This window comes from Mesoplodon mirus, assembly GCF_964341445.2.
Source record: "Mesoplodon mirus genome assembly, chromosome: 13".
Classification (NCBI taxonomy): Eukaryota; Metazoa; Chordata; class Mammalia; order Artiodactyla; family Ziphiidae; genus Mesoplodon; species Mesoplodon mirus.
Window position 1 is genome coordinate 17,615,839 of NC_138989.1, and position 22,304 is coordinate 17,638,142.

The 22,304-nt window shown below is 47.5% G+C and overlaps 1 protein-coding gene across 2 annotated transcripts in view; it reads left to right on the forward strand.

Annotated features, from left to right (window-relative positions):
* Positions 1-8,568: 8,568 nt before the first annotated feature.
* Positions 8,569-22,304, forward strand: part of WSCD2 (WSC domain containing 2) — a gene marked incomplete at its 5' end in the record, with an annotated part of 45,617 nt that continues 31,881 nt past the window's right edge. Inside the window, 2 exons of one of the 2 annotated variants that reach the window (XM_082641335.1) lie at positions 8,569-8,956; positions 19,199-19,313. In XM_082641335.1, coding sequence (XP_082497461.1) covers positions 8,569-8,956; positions 19,199-19,313 — 503 coding nt within the window. The remainder of the gene's footprint in view (positions 8,957-19,198; positions 19,314-22,304) is intronic. The other variant, XM_082641334.1, reaches the window with a different exon arrangement.

Below are 22,304 nucleotides of genomic sequence, written 5' to 3' on the forward strand. Positions count from 1 at the left end.
GTGTTGTACATTCTATAGATTTTGACAAATATATAATATGTATCTACCATTGTAGTATCATATAGAAGAGTTTCCCGACCCTAAAAATCATCTGTGCTCCACCCATTCATCCCTCCCCTCCTAACTCCCGGCGACCACTGATCTTTTTTCTGTCTCCATAGTTTTGCCTTTTCCAGAATGTCATATATTTGGAATCACACAGCATGTAGCCTCTTCAGATTGGCTTCTTTCACTTAGGAATATGCATTGAAGTTTCCTTCATGTATTTTCATGGCTTGATAGCTCATTTCCTTCTAAAACTGAATAATATTCCATTGTCTGGATATACCACAGTTTATTTATCCATTCACCTACTGAAGGACATCTTGGTTGCTTGCAGGTTTTGTCAATTATGAGTAAAGCTGCTATAAACCGCTGTGTGCAGATTTCTGTGTGGGCATAAGTTTTCGACTCCTTTGGATAAATACCAAGAAGCATGATTGCTGGATCATCTGGTTAGACAATGTCTAGTTTTTGTGTAGTGTACCTTTGAGGACTAACTGTAGCTAACTCTTATTGAGTCCCCTTGGTTAAGAGTGCAGGTTCTGGAGCCAGATTGCCTGGGTTTGAACTCTGCTCCACCATTCCTAGCTGTGTGACCTTGCACAGGTGACTGAACCTCTCTGAACCTCAGTTTTCTCATCTGCAAAATGAGGCTAACCAATGAGACCTTTCGTATAGGATTGTTCTAAGGATTAAAGAAGCTAATATGTAGAACAGTGCCTGTCACATAGTAGGTGCTCAATAAACATTAGCACGTGCTATGTATTTTAAACACATTAGCTCATTTAACCCTTATACATTCCCAATGAGGCAGAGTAGATTGGTCCTGTTTTACAAGCGAGGAAACTGAGTCTCAGAGAGGCCACTTGCTGAAGATCACACAGCCACCATGTGGCTGAGGCAGGTTCAAGCCAGAAACGTCTGACACTAGATCTGACCTCTTTCCATGTTTCTCACTATGGCTCAGCCTGATTCCCTGTAACAAGCGATGATAGCCATAAAGTTTGCCCATGGAGCAAGAGGCACTGGAGTCATTACCCAGGGAAACAAAATTTTAATATTTATTTATAATGGGCACCATATGTTCCCTCTGATTTTTTTATTTAATTACATCATGGCAGATGGCTGGACGTTAAAGGACTTTAAGCTTATGGCACTTTGCCTTCTCATTTATTTTCTCGAGTTTTGGGAAAGGCAGATGAAAATGGACATGGAAGGTGAGCTGTGAGTGCTGGGCGGTGGCAGGTGAGTCTCTGCCCTGGAAACCAAGGGAAGGGAGTGTAGGGGTTCTGGAGACTCTTCCTGGGAGATGGGTGAGGATGCAGGAGACAACACATCCTGTGATCAGGAGCCCAGAGCAAGGTTCCCCCTGTGTGCACACACAAATATGTGGAATCTTGGATGAAAGCAATCCCCTTTTTTTGACCCAGGAAGTAAGTCTATACATACAGAAGTGCCCATTGCAGCTTCGCACAGAGTGGCCAAAAACTGGAGAAAAGAACACAATATGTCCATCCTGGGCACGATGGGCTCATTACACTATAGCGCACCCATGAGTGGGAGGGTGTGTCCTGGAGGGGGTTCACACACCAGGCAGGGGTGCGAAATTCTTCCCCAGGGTTAGTTGGGGTAATTAAATTCTGGATTCCTAAAGACCGTGAGTGAAAGCCACAAGACTGACAATTATAATGGTATTTCTCAGACTATTTCATTACCTCTTTCACTGGCCAAGTGACTGGTCCAGGAGCAGGAAGGATGAGAAGGAACTTTGATTTAAAGGAGTGGGAGGTTCATTTACCTGGAGAAGAAGTGTTTGAGGGATGTCTCCAAGCTCAGGAAGCTTCCTTCCTTTGAGGCTGGGATTCCACTGAGAGATGCAGAGTGTAAGAGAAAGGGCTAGCTCTCCCGGTGGTCTGCTCCATGCGTGCCATTACAGCATGACGTTAAGACTTAGTTCTGCACTTGAATTCATGCCCCACTTCTTGCTCTCTGTATGTGTGGGCAAGTAACTTAATCTCCGTGAGCCTTAGCTTCCTCATCTGTAAGATGGGTATAATCGTGCCTACACTTCACATTCATGAGAGGTCCTATATTGCCTTCCAGGAATCTGGGTAAAGATCTACATTTGGGAGGTTTAGCATAGCACGACTTATTTACAAGGGATGAAAACTGGAAATATTTTACACATCTAATGATAAGGAAAAGATTGGATAACTCAAGATATATTCCAAGTAATGGATTGCATGAGTAAGTAGTTTATTTAGGTGAAGAGCACGCTAACCCCTTTCCTCCCCTGAGTGGGCAAGGAGGACAGGGAAGGGAAAACACCAAATACAGTGTGGTGCAGTCAACTCATTTACCACTGAGGGTGACTGAGGCTGGGGAAACTCAAGGAGCCTGTGCAAACACAGCCTCAGAGTTACTCTGTCAGTGGGGTTAGGGAGCTGGGGCATTTATATACCAACTCCCATCAGTCACTCATTGAGGCTGCTTCCAAATGGCATTTGGAAGTCAACTCTACAGGTAGGGCACATACAGCATCTATTACAGATCCACCAGACTGGCAGAAGTGAAAAAGGGTGACAACATTAAGTGCTGACGGGAACTGTAGCCGTAGGCATGGTCCTACACTACCGGGGGGAGTTGTCACTACAGCCACGATAGAAAACAAATCAGCATTTCTCGGGGTAGTCGTAAGATGCTCTCACAGTAGGACCCAACCATTTCACTCCTAGGTATATACACACCCTACCTTAATTCTTGTACACATGTATCAGGAGACAAGGATGAGAGCGTTTGCAGCAACCAGGGAGGGGATTCCATTCTGCCCAAGCCATGTGAGCTGAGAATTAATGATGAGGAAGCCCTGTGAAGGAAAATGGGATCCTTATACCAGGAGAAAAGGGGCACTGGGAGGCAAGACCACATGTATTCTCTACAAATGATAATAAGAGGTAACACTTAGGTGACACTTGTACATATTAATTCAATTTAATATTTAGTCCTCACACCAACACTATGAGATAAGTACTATTATTTCCCTCATTTTATGGATGGGGAAAGTGAGGTTAATAGCCATCTCAAAGGGTTCTAGTGAGGCTCAAGTGGTGCAATGGAAATAAGATACTCAGCACAGTGCCTGGCACATAGTAAGTGCTTAACAAATACCAGTGATTTCTGATATTGTTACTATTTGGCCTGGGCTCTCAGTTTCTTGGAGAAAAACTGAAGAAACTGAACTGTCACAAACCTGGTTTCTCAGCAGCTATTTCTTGGCAAGTTTGGATGGTCAAGGGGTCAGCTGGTGCCTGGGCTTATGCCCTCAAGTCAAGTTCAGGGAGTTGTGGAGGGAGTGCTGGCCCCTGCCCAGCCTCCTGGGCTTCTAGCCAGACTTACCTGCTCCCCAGAATCTACGGCGCCTCCCAGGGAGGGAGCCACGGGGCAGGCTACACCTCCTGGTCTCCCTTCCCACAGGGCAGCTCTGCCCTGTCCATCATTCTCTTGGCAGCTCAGCACCCGAGGTTCATTCTGGTGCTAAAAATAGGCTGTATTTAGACACTCCAGGGCTCCGGCTGGAAATACGAACTACAGTAACCAAATACTGTCATGCCCGCAAAAGGGGGCCTCTCAGCCTCACCCTCGTGGCAGCTCACACTACCCTGGAGGCAGGGTAGGGGGCATCCACCACTTTCAACAGATGGGGAAACTGAGGCTCAGAGGGCGGTCTCACGTAAAACACAGAGAGATGAAACAATGACAGCCAGCTTTTAGCGAGCGTCAACTCCGCCGCTATGGGTTATCTCCTCAAGTCCTCCCTGGACCCCGGGAGGGAGATTGTATGGGCCACCCACTCTGCAGAGAGAAATCAGCAGCTCAGAGAGGTGAAGACGCCTTCCCGACTCGCACACCCGTAGGTGACGGGAGAGGATGTTAATGTGATTCTGGCTTCCAGCATGTAATGAACAAAGAGAACCTGAGAGGTGAAGGGACTTTCTGGAGGCCAAGCCACGCCCCCTGCCCAGGGTTGGACAGACACGAGCTGTGGAGTGCAGGGAGCCATCACACCTGCCTTGCAGGTTGCCAGGAGGGAGGAGTTTGTGAGAAGATGTTTGTAAAACCTTTAAACACAGTGTTCAGCCTATGGTAGGTTTTCAGCCGATGGCAGTCAGCTTCATTCCCCAGTTCTGTCTGGACAGGCAGAGGCAAAGAGAGGTTGAGAGAGACTTGGAGAGAGAGAGAGGGAGAGACAGGAGAGAAAGGATGATGGATGGGCATGAGAGACAGAGAAGGTTCCCTGGGGGAAGTGGGACTGTGACTCAGCGGGGGCCCCTGCACCCCAGGACCACGCAGAGCTGCCTCCACAGAGCCCTGAATTTATGGCTCCCTCAGGCTGTCACGCGGGGCATTTGGCACATGGCACGGACCCATTGGTGTAGGTTTAAGCCCCAGGGAGAGGTCAGTCCTCTGAGTCTTCTCACTCATTTTCTGCACCAGTGTTTCTTGGGGACCTGCTGTGTCCCAGAGGCTGGGGCTGACACTGTGAGAGCACAGGTCGGGTCCCACTTACATGGGGCTCAGATTCCAGGGTGTTCTCTGTCCAGGTGACCCTCCCCACCTCCCGGCACTGGCAGGATGGTGTGGGTGACTCAAGTCAGGACCCCCCTTCCCCCGCTCGCTCTTCCCACCACTGCTGCCTCGGTCTCTTTCTGTTCCCTGCCAGCTTCTAATGAGCTCATTATCCTCTTAAAACCCATTTGGCACCCACTTAGAGGAAAGATGTGTTGAAATATAAAGAACGAGAAGGGAACAACAAAAAAGAACTACACCCAGAAATATCCTCAGAAAGACAAAAAACCACAGGGAACAGAACAGCTGAAATCTTTGCTGTCTTCATGCCTGCAGCAAATGTGCTGCTGTAGCAAGTGGCTCTGATGGCAGCTCACATGTGCTCACGAGAGGGGCAGGTGGCCGGAGGCTTTTCTTGAGCACCTACTATGTGCCAGGCAGTCTTCCTACAATTTTTAATGCAATCCTGCCAGCAGTATTTGCGGGGCGGGGGGCGGTGTCAAGCTTCTTATTGTCCACTCCCCAGGAAAGGAACCTCAATCAGTGAGAAGAGGTGTCTTGCCCCAATCACATAGGTGGCGGGCGGAAGAGGCAGGGTTTGACCCCAGGTCGGTCTGCCTCCAGAGTCCGTGCTCTTGCTTGCCTGTCTCTGGAAGGTCTGGTGTCCCCTGCCCTTTCCCTTGAGGGCTGCTGGCCTTTTTTCATCCTGTCCCAGCTGCAGAAATCTCTGCCATGTGTGTGATCTACATGAAATACCGTGGGGCACAACCCACTGCCTGGAGGTTTTCTAGCTGATAAGAGACTGGTGAAACTTCAGTTAGAGCACAGTCCAGACTTCTGAGCTTGACATTCAAGGCTCCCCATGGTCTGACCCCACCCAGCGCTTCCCTGCATTCTCACCATGCCCTAAGCTCCTTGGCTGCCTCCACCCCAGTGCCCTGCCGGCGGTGTGTGCTGTTCCTCCTCCCTAAGGTGTCCTTCTGCTGTTCCTTCACACAGAAAGCTGACTCCCCTTGCAAGACCTGCCAGCTTAAAGACCCCTCCTGGAAGAAGCCCTTCAGGGCAGCTACAGTCCCTCACTTCTCTGGGCTCCTGCATTCCAGGGCTTCTTACCCTGGGGTCCAGAAACCCCTTGACATTGTAAGCCAAACTCTAGGAGCTTACGTGCAAGGCCTCTTTTCTGGGCATATGTCTGTAGTTTTCGCCATATTCTCAAAGGGATATAAGTCAGGAATAGGCGTGTGGTTAGGAATACAAGCTGTGAAATCAGATGGGCCTCGGTTCACAATCCAGCTGCAACTTCACAGCTGTGTGGCCCTGGACAAGTTGCTTAATAATTCTGAGCCTCATTCCTCGCCTCTGTAAAATAGATACAGATCTCCCTCATTGAATTGTTATGAGGATTAAATCAGAGTAGGTAAGCATTTAGAGCAGTATCTGGCACATAATAAGTGCTTGATAAACATTAGCTATTAATATTAATTGCTGCTCTATATCATATATACATCTACTATGGGATTTATCATTGTCTATGTAGTGTAGTGATTTAGTATAGTGATTGTTTAAATTGCTGGCTCCCTCAGTAGACTCTGAATTTTCTGAAAGCAGCAACTCTGAATTATTTATTTCTGCATTCCAAGCACATATACAGTAGGCAAGCAACACATGTTGTTAAATGAATGGAAGAATGGGTGGATGAATGGATGGGTGGAGAGTTGGATGGATGAGTGGGCTGCTGCAGTTCAGATGAATGGATAGATGGATGGATGGATGATGGATGGATGGGTGGGTGGATTAATGAATAGATTAATGATGAATGGATGGAGGGGTAGGTGAATTGATGGGTAGATTAAAGAATGGATGATGGATGGGTGAATAGATTGTGACTTGATGGATGGGTAGGTGGACTGCTGGATAGATTAAAGGATGATGGATGGATGGATGGATGGATGGATGGATGGATGAACAGATAGTTTGACCCCGTGAGAGCATGGATTTGGGCTGTTTTGTTCATTTAATTATTCCAAGTGCCTACAACAGTAGCTGGTGCATGTAGGTGCTCAGTACTTAGTTCCTGAATTAATTGGATGGCATATGGAGGGACACTGGACTCTACCTTGAACCACAGTTAAACTCCCCTGCTGCTGTCTGGATTGGTAGGGGCTGTTACCATTCAAATCACCCATTGGCTGACAGCTGAATTCTTTGCACTGGCCAAGATTGTCATGAGGCCCCCTGCTGGTGATAAAGTGAAACAACATAGGCCAAGTCGAGTCTTCTATTTTCTAATTTAGATTCTATTTTCCTCCTGACTGATGATTCTGAATGTTTACTCATAAAGCCGTGGTTCTCAAACCTTTGTGCTCATTACCATCACCTGAGGGCACCTTGTTACACTTGTAGGTGTCCTCTCCAACCAGAGATTCTGGTTGGAGAGGTCAGGAAACTTCATGTTTAACCAGGCTGCCAAGTGATTCTGAATCAGATGCTCCTCAGACCACACTCTGAGGGACCCTCAAAGGATGAGCCACTGCTGGTCATTGGGAGGCAGTGGAGATGGGCTGCTGCTTCGGGGGCTGTCTCTGGATTCCCAAGTGATACCCAGACCATCACTTGGAGAAAGAGCGTCAAAAAGGCCGGGGTTCAGAGCTGCGGTTTTGTGTTTGGACCATCCTGGGTTCAAATCCCACCTCCACCACTCACCAGCTGTGTGTCCTCAGTTTCCTCATCTGTAAAATGGGAAATAGTTACTTCCCATAGGAACATGGGGAAGAATCATTAATACACATAGAAGGCTTGGCACAAAGCAGGGCATACCAGAGGCACTCAGTAAATACTGAGTGAGTGCGTATGTTGCTAAATAATTCTGCTTTCCTTCCGTCTTTTCTTCCTTGGATAGAAGAGAGGGGCTATGGATTTGATCTCTCCCATTACAATGTGAGCACTGTGAGGGATGGGACTGTGTCTCTCTGGTTTACAGCTTTATTTCCAGCACCTAGGACAGTGCCTGCTACACAGTAGGTGCTCGCTAAACATTTGTTGGGGAAAAAAATGAATGAATTTGATCTGGATCAGTACCAGCCAGGTACAGCAGACAGTTCAGCAAGGACCTAGGAAGTACTTTTTGGCCTTGAAGTAACCCACGAATCAGTGTATATTTGACAAATATGCAGACGTGTGGGGCATAAGAACCTGTGCTTGTCCAAGATAAAACTTGCCCTCAAACCAGGACTCAGTAGAATTCGCTTCTACCCAGCACTGCTGGGTGCTTTGAGCCACTGGTTTCCTCCCTTCTCTGACTCTGCATCCCCCCTTGAGAATGTTCAAGAACACTTCAGGTTCTGGCCTCTGTGAGGAGATTTCTTATGCCTGTACCTGTGCTGTTTTGCAGGTGACAGCCCTGAGCCCGAATGCTTAACCGGATGAAAGCCCGCTAGCTTCTCTTTCTGCCAGGTGGACACGCTGAGCTTGGTCCCCAGCTGGGGAAGAGGCCAGACACGGCCCTCAGTGAAATAATACAGCCCCTATAGGCCTGAGCAGCTGAGAAAGGGCAAGAAGCGAACTCCAGCTGCTGGTGAAGCCTCACAAAATCCTCCTCCGATTGCTATTTTCAAAGTTCTTTGGGAACTCTGAGGCAAAGAACAAGATGTAGGAAAATGAGACCAACTCCTGCGTGTCCCGAGCCTCAAAACCCCTTTCATGGCCCAAAGAAGCTCACCTTGGCTCCGGGAGGGCTGGTGAACTCTGTCCTCTATTCTCTTGCCTTCAGCCAGGCATTGGACTTGCCCTCCCGCTCTGATCTTGGCAGTCACCTTCGCAGACGGATTAAGACTGAAGACCCCCAGGGGCTCCATCCCTAAGGGAAGCTTGAGAAGCAGAGCCCTGCCTCCATTCCCTCCCTGGATCACACCCCCCAGCCCCCAGCGGAGCCGAAACGATCCAGTCCGGAATGATCCCGCTATGGCCAAGCTCTGGTTCAAATTCCAGCGGTACCTCCGCAGGAAACCTGTACGTTTCTTTACCTTCCTGGTGCTCTACCTGACAGCTGGGAGCCTCGTCTTCCTTCACTCTGGTTTTGTGGGTCAGCCTGCTGTCTCCCAGAACCAGGCCAACCCCGCTGCGGGGGCCCCAGTGGAGGGCGCTGAGCTGCCCTTTTTGGGTGACTTAAATCTGGGCAGAGCCTTCCGGGATACAGGTGAAACCTCGAGCATCGCCCGCAGGTATGGACCCTGGTTCAAGGGCAAGGACGGGAATGAGAGAGCCAAGCTGGGGGACTACGGGGGAGCCTGGAGCCGGGCCCTCAAAGGGAGGGTCATCCGGGAGAAGGAGGAGGAGCGAGGTAAGAGGGGTGAGCATCTGGGCTTGGAAGGTGGCTGAGGAGAAGGGAAGGGGGATGATGATAATAATAACGTAATAACAGCTGCCAGTGTTCAGTGTTTAATAGGAGCCAGTCATCATACATGCAAGAGATTTCACAGAGGAGAAAATTGAAGCTCAGAGACATTAAGTAGCTTGCCCAAGGTCACACAGCTTGTAAACAGCCAAGCTTAGATTTGAACCCTGAATCTGTCAGAGTCCAAAGTCTGACCCTCCCCTGCAGGCTTTTTTTAGCCCTTGTTACATACACTTGAAAATCAAAACACCTAGCATCTACTGAGCACTTACTAAGGGCCAAGTACTTTTCTATGCACTTGACATGCATTGAATTATCACCACAACTCTATGTGATAGGTGCTATTATTCCCATTTTAAAGGTGAGGAAACTGAGGCACCGAGAGCCCAAGTTTACACAGCTAGCTAGTGGCAGAGCTTCTGCTCCACTGCATTGCCTCTCAGTTCACTTTGCTGGGTCACTCAGTGATGGCACTTGGGGAACCTCATCGCCCTGGGCATATTTCGTTGCATTTTCTTAGCCTGTCACAGTCCAAAAGGGCTTTTCTTCATAAGTGCATTACCTCATTTGATTTTCACTACACTCCACGGACTTAAACAAGGAATATGAACTTATGCCCAGTTAACAGACGTGGAAACAGGCTCGAAGAAGTGAAGACTCTTCTCCAGGGCCACATAACTGGTAAGTGGTAGGTTCAAATCAGACCCATCTGGCCTGGATGCTGGCTCTATGACTACCTCCCAGAGTCAGCCGATGTCTCCCCATCTGACCCGCATTCTGGGGAGGACCCCACAACCCCTGCAGCTCATGAGATTAACACGAATGGATGTTTCCAGAATCTGGGACAGATGGTTTGGGAGGATCTACAACCAATCAGGACAGAAGGAAAACTTCCCTAGCCCTTGTGTTCCCTGCCACGTGTCACGCTTCTGCTGTGATTCAACCTATGAAAAACCCCTTCTCCCACCGCGGAAGGAAGCAGGACTAATGGAGGGGACTCATCCCGGGGAGCACATTTCCCTGCTTCAGTCCCACCCTGCACCTGGCTCAGGAGCATCCAGAAGACCCTACCGTCTCACTCTCAGGAATGTCCTAGAATTCTGCCTCTTCGAAAACTTCACAGGGAGGTGAAGGGGATTGTGGGAGGTGGCAGAATGGATTGGAGAACTTGGATTCATAGTCCAGGTCCACTCCAACCAGCCGTGTGGTCCAGGCAAGTGGCTTTACCTTCTCATACCTCAGTCTTGTCATCTGTAAAATGGGAATAATGACCCCCTCCCTTCCAGGTTTCTCCTGAGAGTTCAATGAGACATGGTTATGGAAACACTTAGCACAATGCCTGCACACAGTAAATTCTTAGGGGTGATCAGGAAATTCTTGTGAATCTACCTGGGTAAGGGACCCCATCTTGTAGGCACAGTTGAGGTGTGAGGTGCTACACTGATGGAGAAATCATGATGTGGCTTCCCTCTCTCCCTTCTCCAATCAGTAAGCTTCATCTCACCCCAACCACTCCAAACTCCTTCTGCTACTTTGCAAACCCCAAAGTTTGCCACAAGCCTGCGCCTTAGGATATGCTCCCATCATACTTAGGATAAATTCCAGAGTCCCCACCATGGCCCACCAATCCAGCCTCATGTTATAACATTTCCTACCCCTCCTCACCACACACTCCTCCCCGTTCTCCTTCTTGCTGGTCATCGAACACACCAAGTCTTATCCTACCCCGGAGTCTTTGTATAGATAGTCCTGTCCATCTGGGATGTTCTTCCCCATATCTTTGCATGGCTCCCTTCCTCCCTTCCTCCTGGACCTCAGTCAAACCTGGCCACCCTGTAGAGGTCTTCCTGGACTGTCCTAAAGTAGCCCCACTTTGTGCCTGGTCAGGACCAGATTCCCCAGCTCTATTTTTGTCACAGTACTTACCACTATCTGAAAGTATCTCATTTTTACTTGCTTTCTTGTTTATAGTCTGTCTCTACTACTAGACCGTCAGCTCCAAGAAAGCAGGGATAGTGCCTGTCCTGGTCACCTCATTCTATCAGCACCTGGGACAGCACCAGGAACAAAGATGGCGCTCAGTACCTACTGGTTGAATGAATGAGTGATTGGATGGACAAATGAATGAATGACCACCCCTCTGCCTGGAGTGTCTCCACAGGCTTAGCTCTACTCTTCCTCCAGATCTCAGCTTAGCTCACCTCCAGGAAATTGTCCCTGACCCCCCCTCCAGGCTTGATCGAATGTTCCTCTTCTGTACTCCCTGTCATGGCCCTTATGTGAATGGTAATTGCCTGTGTTTATCGACGTCCTTTGGTAGAATATGATTCCCTAGTGTCACAGTTCACTTATCCAACGACAGTAACAACATCTCCCCATTTGTTATGAGAATGAAATACGACTGCCACTATTACGAGTAATTATTACCATTTCTTGAGCACCTGCTTCATGCCAGTCACTGTCCCATTTGCTTTTCATATGTTATTTGAATGGAATGTTATATGTAAAATGCTTATTACACCTCCTGGTTTATAATAGTAGGTCACTTAATAGTTGCTGCCATCAGTAGTAGAAGTAATAGCTAAACATCTATCGAATGGTCATTATTGGTTAGACCATGTTATACGTGCTTCATTGCCTTATGTAATTATCACAACAACTCAAAAAGTTAGAGACTAGTATCCTATTTTACAAATGGAAAAATTTAAAACTCAGGGAGAGGTCACTTACCCCAGGTTACACAGGTAGTGAGTGGAAGAACTGAGGTTTGAAATAAGGTCCATTTAACTCCAAAGCTTGTGAGCCTTCTTCTCTACCACGCTATCCCCGCTGCCTCTGGAAATCTTATATATTTTATAAAATATAAAGAGAGAAGGAAGAGAAAATAAGAAAGAAGCCTGGACCCCAGAGCTCTCATCAGGCAGCTTTAGAATCAGGTGGTCTTAGTAAGAAAACACAAATTCAGACTGTCCTTGATTAACTTATTCAGAGTTCAGCAAGGAAAGACAACATATTAGATTAACGCTAAAAAAAATCGAGACGCTTCTCTGACCTGATGCTACACACATTTGGCTTTTCTCTGAAGCTAGCAAGGGCTCAGCTTGATACAGTGATGCAAGACTTAAGCTGTAAAGGATTCGGAGCCCATCACAGCACAGGAGGTGAGGGTGGAGCTGCTCCCAGGCTGGGCTGGGGCTGGGCAGGAAGTCTGACTTCCTGGGTGGAGCTGGCACCTACAATGTGCCAGTCACCTTGCTAGGCTTGCAAAATCTTGTGCTCTGAGCAGCCAAATGAGGGTTCAAATCCCAGTTCTTCAGCTTGCTGGCTGTGCACCTTTGGGCAGGTCACTTCACCTCTCTGAGCCTCAGTTTCCTTTGGGAGATAAAAAGTACTTAACATCAGATGACTGATGTGATGATTATATAAGATAAATCAATAGCATGCTCTCTGAATGCCGGGCACTGTTCTAAACCCTTTGCATCTATTACTTCATGTAATCTTCGTAGCAACTCAATTAAGTAGACACTGTTATTAACTCCCCCATACAGGGAAGAAACTAAGGCACAGAGAGGCTAGGTAACCTGCCCAAGGTTATCCAGCTGGAGGAGGGGGTAAACCAATATTTGAACCCAGGTGGTTTGAATTTTACACCTGAACCTTAACCGCTACATCGTCTCACTTCTCAACACACAAGTACTCAGCACAGAGTGTAGCACACAGTAAGCAGTTAGTATGTGCTGGCTATTATTATTAATATTGTAATTCTACAGGAGAAAACAGAGATGATTTGACTTACCTTAGGTGACCCAGTTGTTGGGACCAGAGCCAGGAGCCAAAGCCAGTTTGATTTCAAAGTCTGTGCTGTTTCTGTTTCCCCCAGATTACAGAGCGGGTGGGCTGGGTCTAAAGAAGGACACGGGGATATTCTGTCAGCATTTTTGGAAAGGACAGCAGGGCACCCACTCCCCATCTCCTCCAGCTGAAGACGCAATCTCTGCAGATTATGGAGGGTCGGCTCTGTGTCGGAGACTGTGTGCTCGTACTCAGCCTCACATCAGGTAGGAAGTATTAAACTCTTCTCATACATTAAGAAACAGAGGCTCAGAGAGAGTAAATGACTCACCCCCCATGTCACACAGCTGCTAAGAGGCAGAGAAGACTCCAACCCGATTCTGTCTGAATCCAAAGCTCTTATTCTTAACCACTGAGCTATAGAATCCCCAATTGCAATCATTCATTCATTCCATATTTACTGCACATCTGTATGCCCCACCCTGTGCTGGGAGGTGGAGACACAAGAATGATTCAAGCAGTTTTTTTTTCCCTCTGAGGAATATTCACACCCTCCTGGGGAAAGGCAGACAAGTAAAAGATAAATTATAATTTCAAAAATAACTTTTTTCTTGATTATTAAAGTAGAAAAATTAGAATACATAGCAAAAAAAGAGGTGGAAATAAAAATAGCCCAGAGTCCCACCATCCAGCAACAGTCCCAGTCAACACTGTTGGTGTATCACCTTTACCTTCCTGTCTTTTTCCTTTATGTGTGTATTTCTAAAGAATAGAATGGTGTATATATAGCATCATATCCTGCTTTCCCCTACTATAGCACTTTTTCATTTTGTTAAAAATTCTTCCCCCATGGGCCTAAATTATTTCTAATTTGAAAAAATAATGGACAATTCTTGGAAAATTGTTTCAGAAAAGTGTTAAGGTGGGGTAAGCCAGGGGACTCTGGGATCCCAAAGGAGGGATCCCGTTCGGTCATGGGGCTGTATCATGGCTGCCTTCCTGGGGGAGGTGATAGTTGAGCTGAGCCTGCAAGATCCATGGGCTTTGACCAAAGTGAAAGATGCATCCCTTCTACCCCAGGGAACCCTAGATATGAGCAGGAAATTCCATTCCCTCTGCAAGGAAACCCAGACAGCACTGGAGTGATCCTCTTGAAGGACAAGTTTCCAAGATGATGGAGTATCCCCAGCAGGAATATACAGTTTCTCTTCTCCATGAAGAGATCAATCTTACAATCAATCTTAAAATTACCCCTGTATTAGAGTCTGAGGGCTGCTATAGCAAAATACCATGAACTGGGTGTCTTGAAACAACAGAAATGTATTACCTTGAAGTTCTGGAGGCCAGAAGTCCAAAATCAAGATGGGCTCTCAAAGGCTCTAAGAGGAAATCTGTTCCAGGCCTTTCTCCCAGCTTCTGGCATCAGCAGGCACCCTTGGCATTCCTTGCAGCTGTATAATGCCAGTCATTACCTCTGTTTTCACATGGCCTTCTCCTTGTGTCTCTGGGTCTTAAGAGAGCCACTTTCTTACAGGGACACCATTCACATTGGATTGGGACCCACCTGCTCCAGTATCACCTCATAGCTAATTACATCACCAATGACCTTATTTCCAAATAAAGTCACATTCTGAGGTACTGAGCTTAGGACTTCAACCTATCTTTTTTTTTTTTTTTTTTTTTTTTTGATGAGGGGCACAATTCAACCCATAACTATTCCCACTTTTCAGGCAGGAGCTTGAGTAATACTACAAGGCTACTGCAGTGTCAGGATTAGAACCCAGATCTGGTGGACTCCAAAACTGTTCTTGTAGGACACTGTAGTGCCTCCTGTCTGTGAATCTACTCACAGACAGTACATAAGAGGAATACAAATTAGCATATGTGTAGCTATCTTTTTAACAAATTACTTTCATTGAAGAGAGCAAAACTTCTTGAAAAGGAAGATTAATTGAAGCAAAAGAAAAAAAAGTAAAGGAAAGGGGAGAAAACACAGTCAGGAAAGCTCCTTTCCAGATGCCTGTGCTCTCCTGGGCTCACCCCTCACTGGTTTCTGTGCTTGAGATAAATAGGCAGTCTGGGACAGGACTTTGCCATTTCAGCAATATTTAGATGGCTGCAGAGATAAACTGATAGATTATGTGAACTCGGCCATTAATTCAACCTCGAGTGACCTGTAATTTTTGTGCCTGTGTTACATACTCGATCTCCCCCTCACCTCTGGGAGATTCTGCCACCACAGCAGAACTTGAGGCGGGGCCTTTGGAAAATGGCGGAAGTGGGTTGGACAGTACCCCTGCTGATGAGCTCATTGCTAGCAGGGTGATAGAACTCCAGGGACAGGGTCACCGGTTGCGCTGGCCACAGCCTGCACTGAAGGGTCAGTGGGGAAAGAGTCACCAGCACTTGCCCAGGACAAGGAGGAAACAGATTCAATATCCATTTCCTGACCCAAAGAGCTCAGCCCATCCATCAGGTCACAGTATGTAACACGCCCATTCTTCTCCAGAGCATCAGTGAAGGTACCATGTAACTCTTTTTTCCTCCTGTTGACAGATGAAGAAATGGAAGGTTCACCCAACAAGTCTTTGAGCACCTGTTATGTAGGACATCTCAGCCTGATGCCTGGCCTGTGGGAGGGTTAGGGGTTAGGGAAGGGGTGGCATAACATTTAAAAGCCCAGGCTTAGGGGCCCCTAACTGCCCCTAAGCCTGGGGCAGTTGGACCTATGGTCAAATCTCAACTCTTCTCCCAAAAGACCCTCCCTCTCCCGTCATCCCTCCAGGAAGGCCTCTCTTGGAAGATGGAGAAGCCCTTCTCCCAAGTCGAGACTGAATGTGGTACATGGGAAAAAGCAGCCTAGACATGGATGTAGTCTAGACTCTCCAAGCTGGGTGGACTCAAGCAACTTAGCTTGACGATCAGCATATTAGTCCGTGCACCTTTGGTGACAAGAGACAAAAACCCATCTTGAATCAGCTTAAGCTAAAGAAGAAAATGTATTGTGTCTTGTCTCCAAACTACCAAAGGGGCTAGATTTTCAAATGAATGATTTGTGCCCTTCTCTTCCTAAGTCTCATCTCTGCTCGCCTCTGACTTAGCTTAGTTCTTCTCCTGTACAGACTGACTTTGATGCCAGGGATTGTGGCTGTCGGTAGCTCTGGGCTTAGAGAATGCCAGTGTCATAACCCAAGGGAAACATTTCTTTCTCCCAGCTTTAATCTATAAAAATCCAAAGAATGGGTCATGTGCCCTTCCCTGTGGCCATCAGTCACTGGCTGGTGGCAGGTGCAATATGATTGGCTCTTTCAAGGTCAGTGTCTTCTCATGGTCAGGGCAGCTAAGATCTGTTAACAGAAAAAGAGGAAGAGGGGGTGCTTTGAAGGTACAAACAGTACCATTACAGTCCACCCGGCAGAGAACGTGTGTGTACATACACTCGCACTCCTATTAATTTGATTATAAAAATCTCATCTAACACAATCCACTATCCCATATATGGCCAAACGCACCTACCCTCACCCTAAGGTGAGACCGCCCATGGTCATAGTACATCCAACTCCAAGCCCGACATTTCTGGGTCACGAGTGTTACCCTCCATCAGAACTCAGTGTGGCGCCTTGTGATCCTGAAGTCTGCGGGCCAAATGGAAGTGAAGCCTCCCCAAATGTAAAATGGCTGGAGGACATATCTGGGCTTAAATTTTAAGTGAGACACTTCCAAGCTGTAGTAACATAGGCAGACTACATAGTTTCGAATTCTACATAAAAACGAGTAACATGGAGTAATGTGAGTGGTTACTAGTCAACATATACCATACGCCAAAACAAAGGTTTGCGTCTAAGACAGAGAGATATAATAGTCATTAGGATCAGCCTCTTCATCTATAAAATGGGTTAATAAGGGTGTGAGGACTGAATTTTTTAAAATAAGGCACGGCACTTAGTAAAGTAGATAGCACATAGTAGATACTCAATACATATTCTCTCCTCTCTCTCTCTCTTTCTCTCTCTCTCTCTCTCTCTCTCTCTCTCTCTCTCTCTCTCACACACACACACACACACACACACACACAGACACACAGAGTTTTTGATCTGATGACAGTGACCTCATGCTGACAAAATAAAACAACCATTTCCCCCCTTCCCCTCTCCCTCCCTCTCCTTCCTCCTTTTTTTTTCTCCTCCTGCCCATCCTTGGACACTCTGTCCTCTAGTGAACTATTGAGCTAAATTTGGTGTGAAGCTCTCACCACCATGGCCCATGGAAGTTCTCACTCCCAGCCCAGATGTAAACAGCATCCATGCCCCAGGGCCGTCGTTCCTTCTGTGACACAGGAGGGACATACATTGTTGAACAAGCACAGTGACAAGATGTAGGCTTTTCCAGAGCTGTCACCATCTGATGTGCCCGCTCCAGGGAGGCAATGTTTCTTTTAAAGATGAACTGTTCTTAGTTGACCAAATCACCTCTGTCTCATGAAAGAAATTCAAGGTGATCAGGGATGAGACGCATCTCCAGCGAGGCTGACAAATTCTGCACTTACCAGGGTGGTGTTGAGGGAAACAATTGCTCCATAATGAGCCTGTATCCTCTGCTAGACCCTGCTCTCCACCATGAGTGAGGGGGACAAGAAGCCCACAGTTTAAATAGACAGCAGCCCACCCATGAACGAGATCAAGTGGCATGTAATATTTCCCTCAATCGTTGTTCCCTATGAGGGCCGTTTAATTCCAAGGGCTGGCTGGTTCCTCGGTCTAACCTTCAGTTATTTCCAAGTGCAAGGGTGGAAAGAGCACTGGTTTGGGGTCCCATAGATCTAGATTTAAATCTTTGTTCTACCGTCAGTTAGTTTCAGGTCTCAGACAGCTCACTTCACCTTTCTGGGCCTCTGTTCAATCATCTAAGAAAAGAGTTTAAGCATGCCAAGGGTCATTGCACCTGGGTCATTGCAAAGATCCTCGGATTCAAAGAGAAACAAGCAGTAGTTCAGAACATGGGCTCTGCAGCCAGATTGCTTGGGTCCAAACCTAACTCCACAGGTATAAGCTGTGTTTCCTTGGGCAGGTGACTTAGCCTCTCTGGGCCTCGGTTTCCTCTTCTACATTGAGTGGGAATATTAATACTTACCTCATAGGGTCATTCTAAGGATTCACTGAGACAATATGTGTAAAACAGTTAGCAAAGTGCATGTCCAAATTAATAATAATGATTGTAAGAACATATGGGAAAAGACTTTATAAACTGTAAAGTACCATCTTTGTGTACTATTTACCAGGAAATACAGGAACACGTGTACTACTTTAAGAAAACTAAGTGAATGGTTTGTAATTGTATAGTTGTTTTACATTATTTAAAAACTTCCTTTTGTGTGGACTGTGTACATTTAATAGGTATGAGAAGAACTGTTCTCATAGTTAGTTGACTCATATAGTAGAGATGACTTTTAATGAGTCAATATGTAAACTGTTTTTTTTAGATACCCAGAAACTTTTTCTGGAAGGAGCTAAGGCAGGTCAGAGTAGGCCTGATGGGAAACTCAGGTAAAGATGCTTTTCTTTTATCTGAACCACTTAATGATTGCTTTACTTTCAGTTTTTAAAATTTGGAACCCCAATAAAGGAAAGCACTGTAACCTTGAAAAAAAAAATTCCTTTTGGATGAAAGCATTCACCTTGGCCCACAAGGTGGGAAAACTGTAAAGTACTTATACAGCACTGTGAATGGCTGGTTTTTTTATGCCACTCACCTTAACTTTGTGCCTGTTATATTCAAGACTCTGTGGTAGAGACGTTTATACAAATAAGTCCATTTTAACTTCATTGGGCTGATATTTTCATCCCCACAATGAAGAAAACTAGGCCTCAGGGAGGTAACTGGCCTAAATGCACTAGGTCAGCACTAGAATGTAACCAAAATGATATGACAACCTAGATCTTGAGGTATCCCAGGCCAGTGTTCCTTCCAAGGGAAAATCACACCTTAAGCCATCTTGCAGAAATGATAACAGGCTGTCAACTTATCAAGCTCTGCAGAGCTGTCCTAATACAGGTCTCATCTGCTTGGTGCTTAGGGAATGATGTTGGCTTGGGTTACTGGGTGCCCAATTGTCACCAGTAGAGCCCAGGGGCATGACCTTAACCCTGGCCTTGGAAAGGTCCCTCCCTCCTCTCTGCTGACCTCCAGGGCCCACAGCCTTACCCATGGGACACCACTGCCCTTATAGATCATGTTCTGCCAATGCACATGAGTTTCAGTCTCTCTTGTTTCTACTTTACTGCTCAGAGGAAGGAATTGGTACCAAAATGTCAACAAGGCCACGTAGCCAGAGGCACACTGGTTACTCCTGAAACCCTTTCAGCTTTGTCCCGCCTGCCAAATCTGACTTTTCTCATCTCCCCAAAGCTAAGTACATCGGCTGCTACCTGGATGACACCCAGAGCCGGGCCCTTCGAGGCGTGTCCTTTTTCGACTACAAAAAGATGACCATCTTCCGTTGCCAGGACAACTGTGCAGAACGGTAGGGCCCCACCAGTGTCCCAGGCATTCAGACCCCTTCCTTCTCAGATTCCTACCTGTGGTGGTCTTTCTTTTTCCATGGGAGGGCATGATGGAGGATGAACATGTGGCTACAAGGAAACGGTGATGCAAGGGTGATGTGTGTGTGTGTGTGCATGTGTGTGTGTGCGTGCACATGCATATATGCATGCAACTGAGCAGGGAGTTGGTCTATGGGAATTTGTGAGACTCTGCCTAGGAGTGAGTTTGCAGTGTACAGTATGCAGGGTCATATGTTTGTAAGCTTAATGCCAATACCTAACTGTCTTTACATAACAGTGGCTGTGAGTGCAGGAGTCTCTGTGGATATGTTTGCAAGGGTCCCGAATTGTGGGGAAAGCACAAGTGGGTGTTTACATGCAGGCAAGTGTGAGTCTGTGAGCATGAGGCTTGTGTGATGCCCGTGGGAAGGCTGAGGTGGGGGCCTGGGATCAGGGCTATTTAATGGTTTACCAGCCAAGAAACTATTTGTTTCTCTACCAGGGAGAAACACTCACCTGTCCAGACAGTGTTTTCCAATCTAAGAATAAAATGATGTTCTTGATTAGAACATGTACTGGGGGGAGGGAGCTGACTTTCCAAGAGTGGATGAGGCCCCAGAGGACTGGCGAGTTGGGACCCTCAGTCCAGGCCTGGGAACCAGCACTGCTGCCCTAGAGGCACTGTGGAGTGAGCTGACCTTCTCTTCCCCTGTGCCCTGGGTCCCCTGACATGTGATGGCTTGTGAGAGGCCTCTAACATGCTCATCTTCAGGCTCTAGCCAGTTGCCTCTGCTGATCACAAGCTCTAAAGCAGCTCTGCTGCATGGCTGGAGTGGAAACGGGCAAGTGGGTGGCCAAGGGACTCTTCCCTCAGTTCCTGACTAGGAAACACTGTCCCCTTTATAATCAGCTTCCAGAACAGTCCACCATTGAAATCCTGAGCCCAGGACCATCTCCAGCTTGGGAAAGACTCCAAGTTCTTGAGGATATTGATTCTTTAATTTATGTATTGAACGGTGGGGAGACAGAAGTGAATTTCAGAGTCCATGCCCTCAGAGAGATCTTGTGGGAGTTGAAGAGTTAATATTTGCAAAGCAAATATTTGAGAACAGTGCCTGGAAGAGAGCAAGTGTAAGCTATTGGCATCCTGTGGCCCAAACCCGTTCTTGCTTCTGCCTCACCAACTAGCTGGGGAGCCCCTTGGGGGCAGGGCTGCAGCTGACTCATCTCTGCATCCATCTGGAAACCCATGTGGGCAGCCACAAGTATGCGCTGAACCAGAGTGAATTACGCGAGTTGATCTGACTCATCTTCTGAAGCTCCACCTTGGCTCTCACCTCCTCTGAGAAGTCTCTCCTGACACCCCAGGCAGGTTGGGGGCCTCTTCTGCATTTCCACAATCTGGGACTTATTCCATCTCAACCCTCATCTCACTATGCTGGCGTTTTTTGGTTAAGCGCTTGTCACTCCATCTAGGCTGTGAGCTCCAGGACATACACGTCAGCATCACCTGGAATCTCTCAAGATTGCCGGGCCCCACCCGCAGCTTTTGATTTGGAGGGTTTGAGGTAGGGCCCAAGAATCTGCATTTTTAACATGTTCCCAGGTGACACTGGATGCTGTTGGTCCTGGAACTATGGTTGGAGCACCACTGCTCTGATTTTCACACCCAGCTGGGAAATTTTAGAAACTTCTGCTGTCCGGTGTTCCTTCTATCAGTGGGTCCAATTATATGAGACGGGCCCCAAGGGCACCTGAGAACCAAGGCTTGAGAGAGACAGTGACAGACAGGTGGAAGAAGGAGGCTGGCCCAGCTCCAAGATGCCCAGATAGTTTAAGCTGCTCTTACTGCGTCTGCCCAGGTGACCGTGTGATCACACGCTACCCGAGTAGTAGGGGTGTTTGGAGACATGAGTCTGGGTGGGTCTGTCTCTCCAGCCTGCCCCCAGAAGTCCCAAGTGATGGCGTGAGCTGACACCTCCCATAGTTCCAGCCTTGCATGACCAGTATTTTGCAGGCTGCTCCCCCAAGGAGCTTTCACGATTCTGGAAAGTGCCTCAGAGGCCACAGTGGGCAAGAGGACTGAGCAGGGGCCGTCCTACTCCCCTCTCCCCCACCACTTCATACCTACCCCGCGAGCCAGAGCAAGCACTTCCCTTTTCATCTGTTTACAGAACAGGTCCTTACTAAAAGTCCTTTTTAGGAAATGATTCCAGAGCTATGAAAAAAATTGACAATCTTGCAGTGCCTGGATTTTTTTTTTTTTTTTTTTTTTTGCTTTAAGGAAAGGAATTTTTTACTTGGCTGGATACGTGACCTTGGTTTTGCCACCTTCCAAAGACATACGAGAGTCCCTGCCCCCTCCCCTGGGTCCAGCTCCTCTCAGGGGACATAGAGGCATCATTCCTAGGGGATGTTTCCTGGAATAAAGAGGCTGGACTCTGCAGATATGATTGGCTTGTGGCTCTAGACAGGGAAGAGCAAGAGAGTGGGTGAGGCAGAGGGACCACAGGACCAGAGGGGTGTGTGTGTCAAGTGTCCTGTGTGTTGAAGGTATATGTAGATGGGTGTGAATATGACGTTGTGTGTCTATGTGGGTAAGTGTATGGGGGTGTGAGACATGAGGCAGGGATGGAAGCAGGTGGTCCCTGGGGTCTTGTCCCCTTCCAGAGTCTCCCTGTCCCCCAGGGAACTCCTTGTATTCCTTCTTGGCTTCCTGCCCATCCCACCTCCAAGACTTTCTAAGCCCTTAGCCTCCCTGACCCTCTCAGGGTCTCCTTATTCTCAGTCCAGATCCCCCGTCCCTTGGAGTATCCCTGTACCTCAGATCTCCTTGGGTCTCCCTGACGCCCAAGGTCTTCCTTGTTTCCCTGCTTCCAGGGAGACAGGGAGACCCCCACCCCAGTCTCCTTATTTCTCTGGGGTCTCCCTGTCTCCTGGAAGCCTCTGTCTCCTGTCCCCTGAGGTCTCCC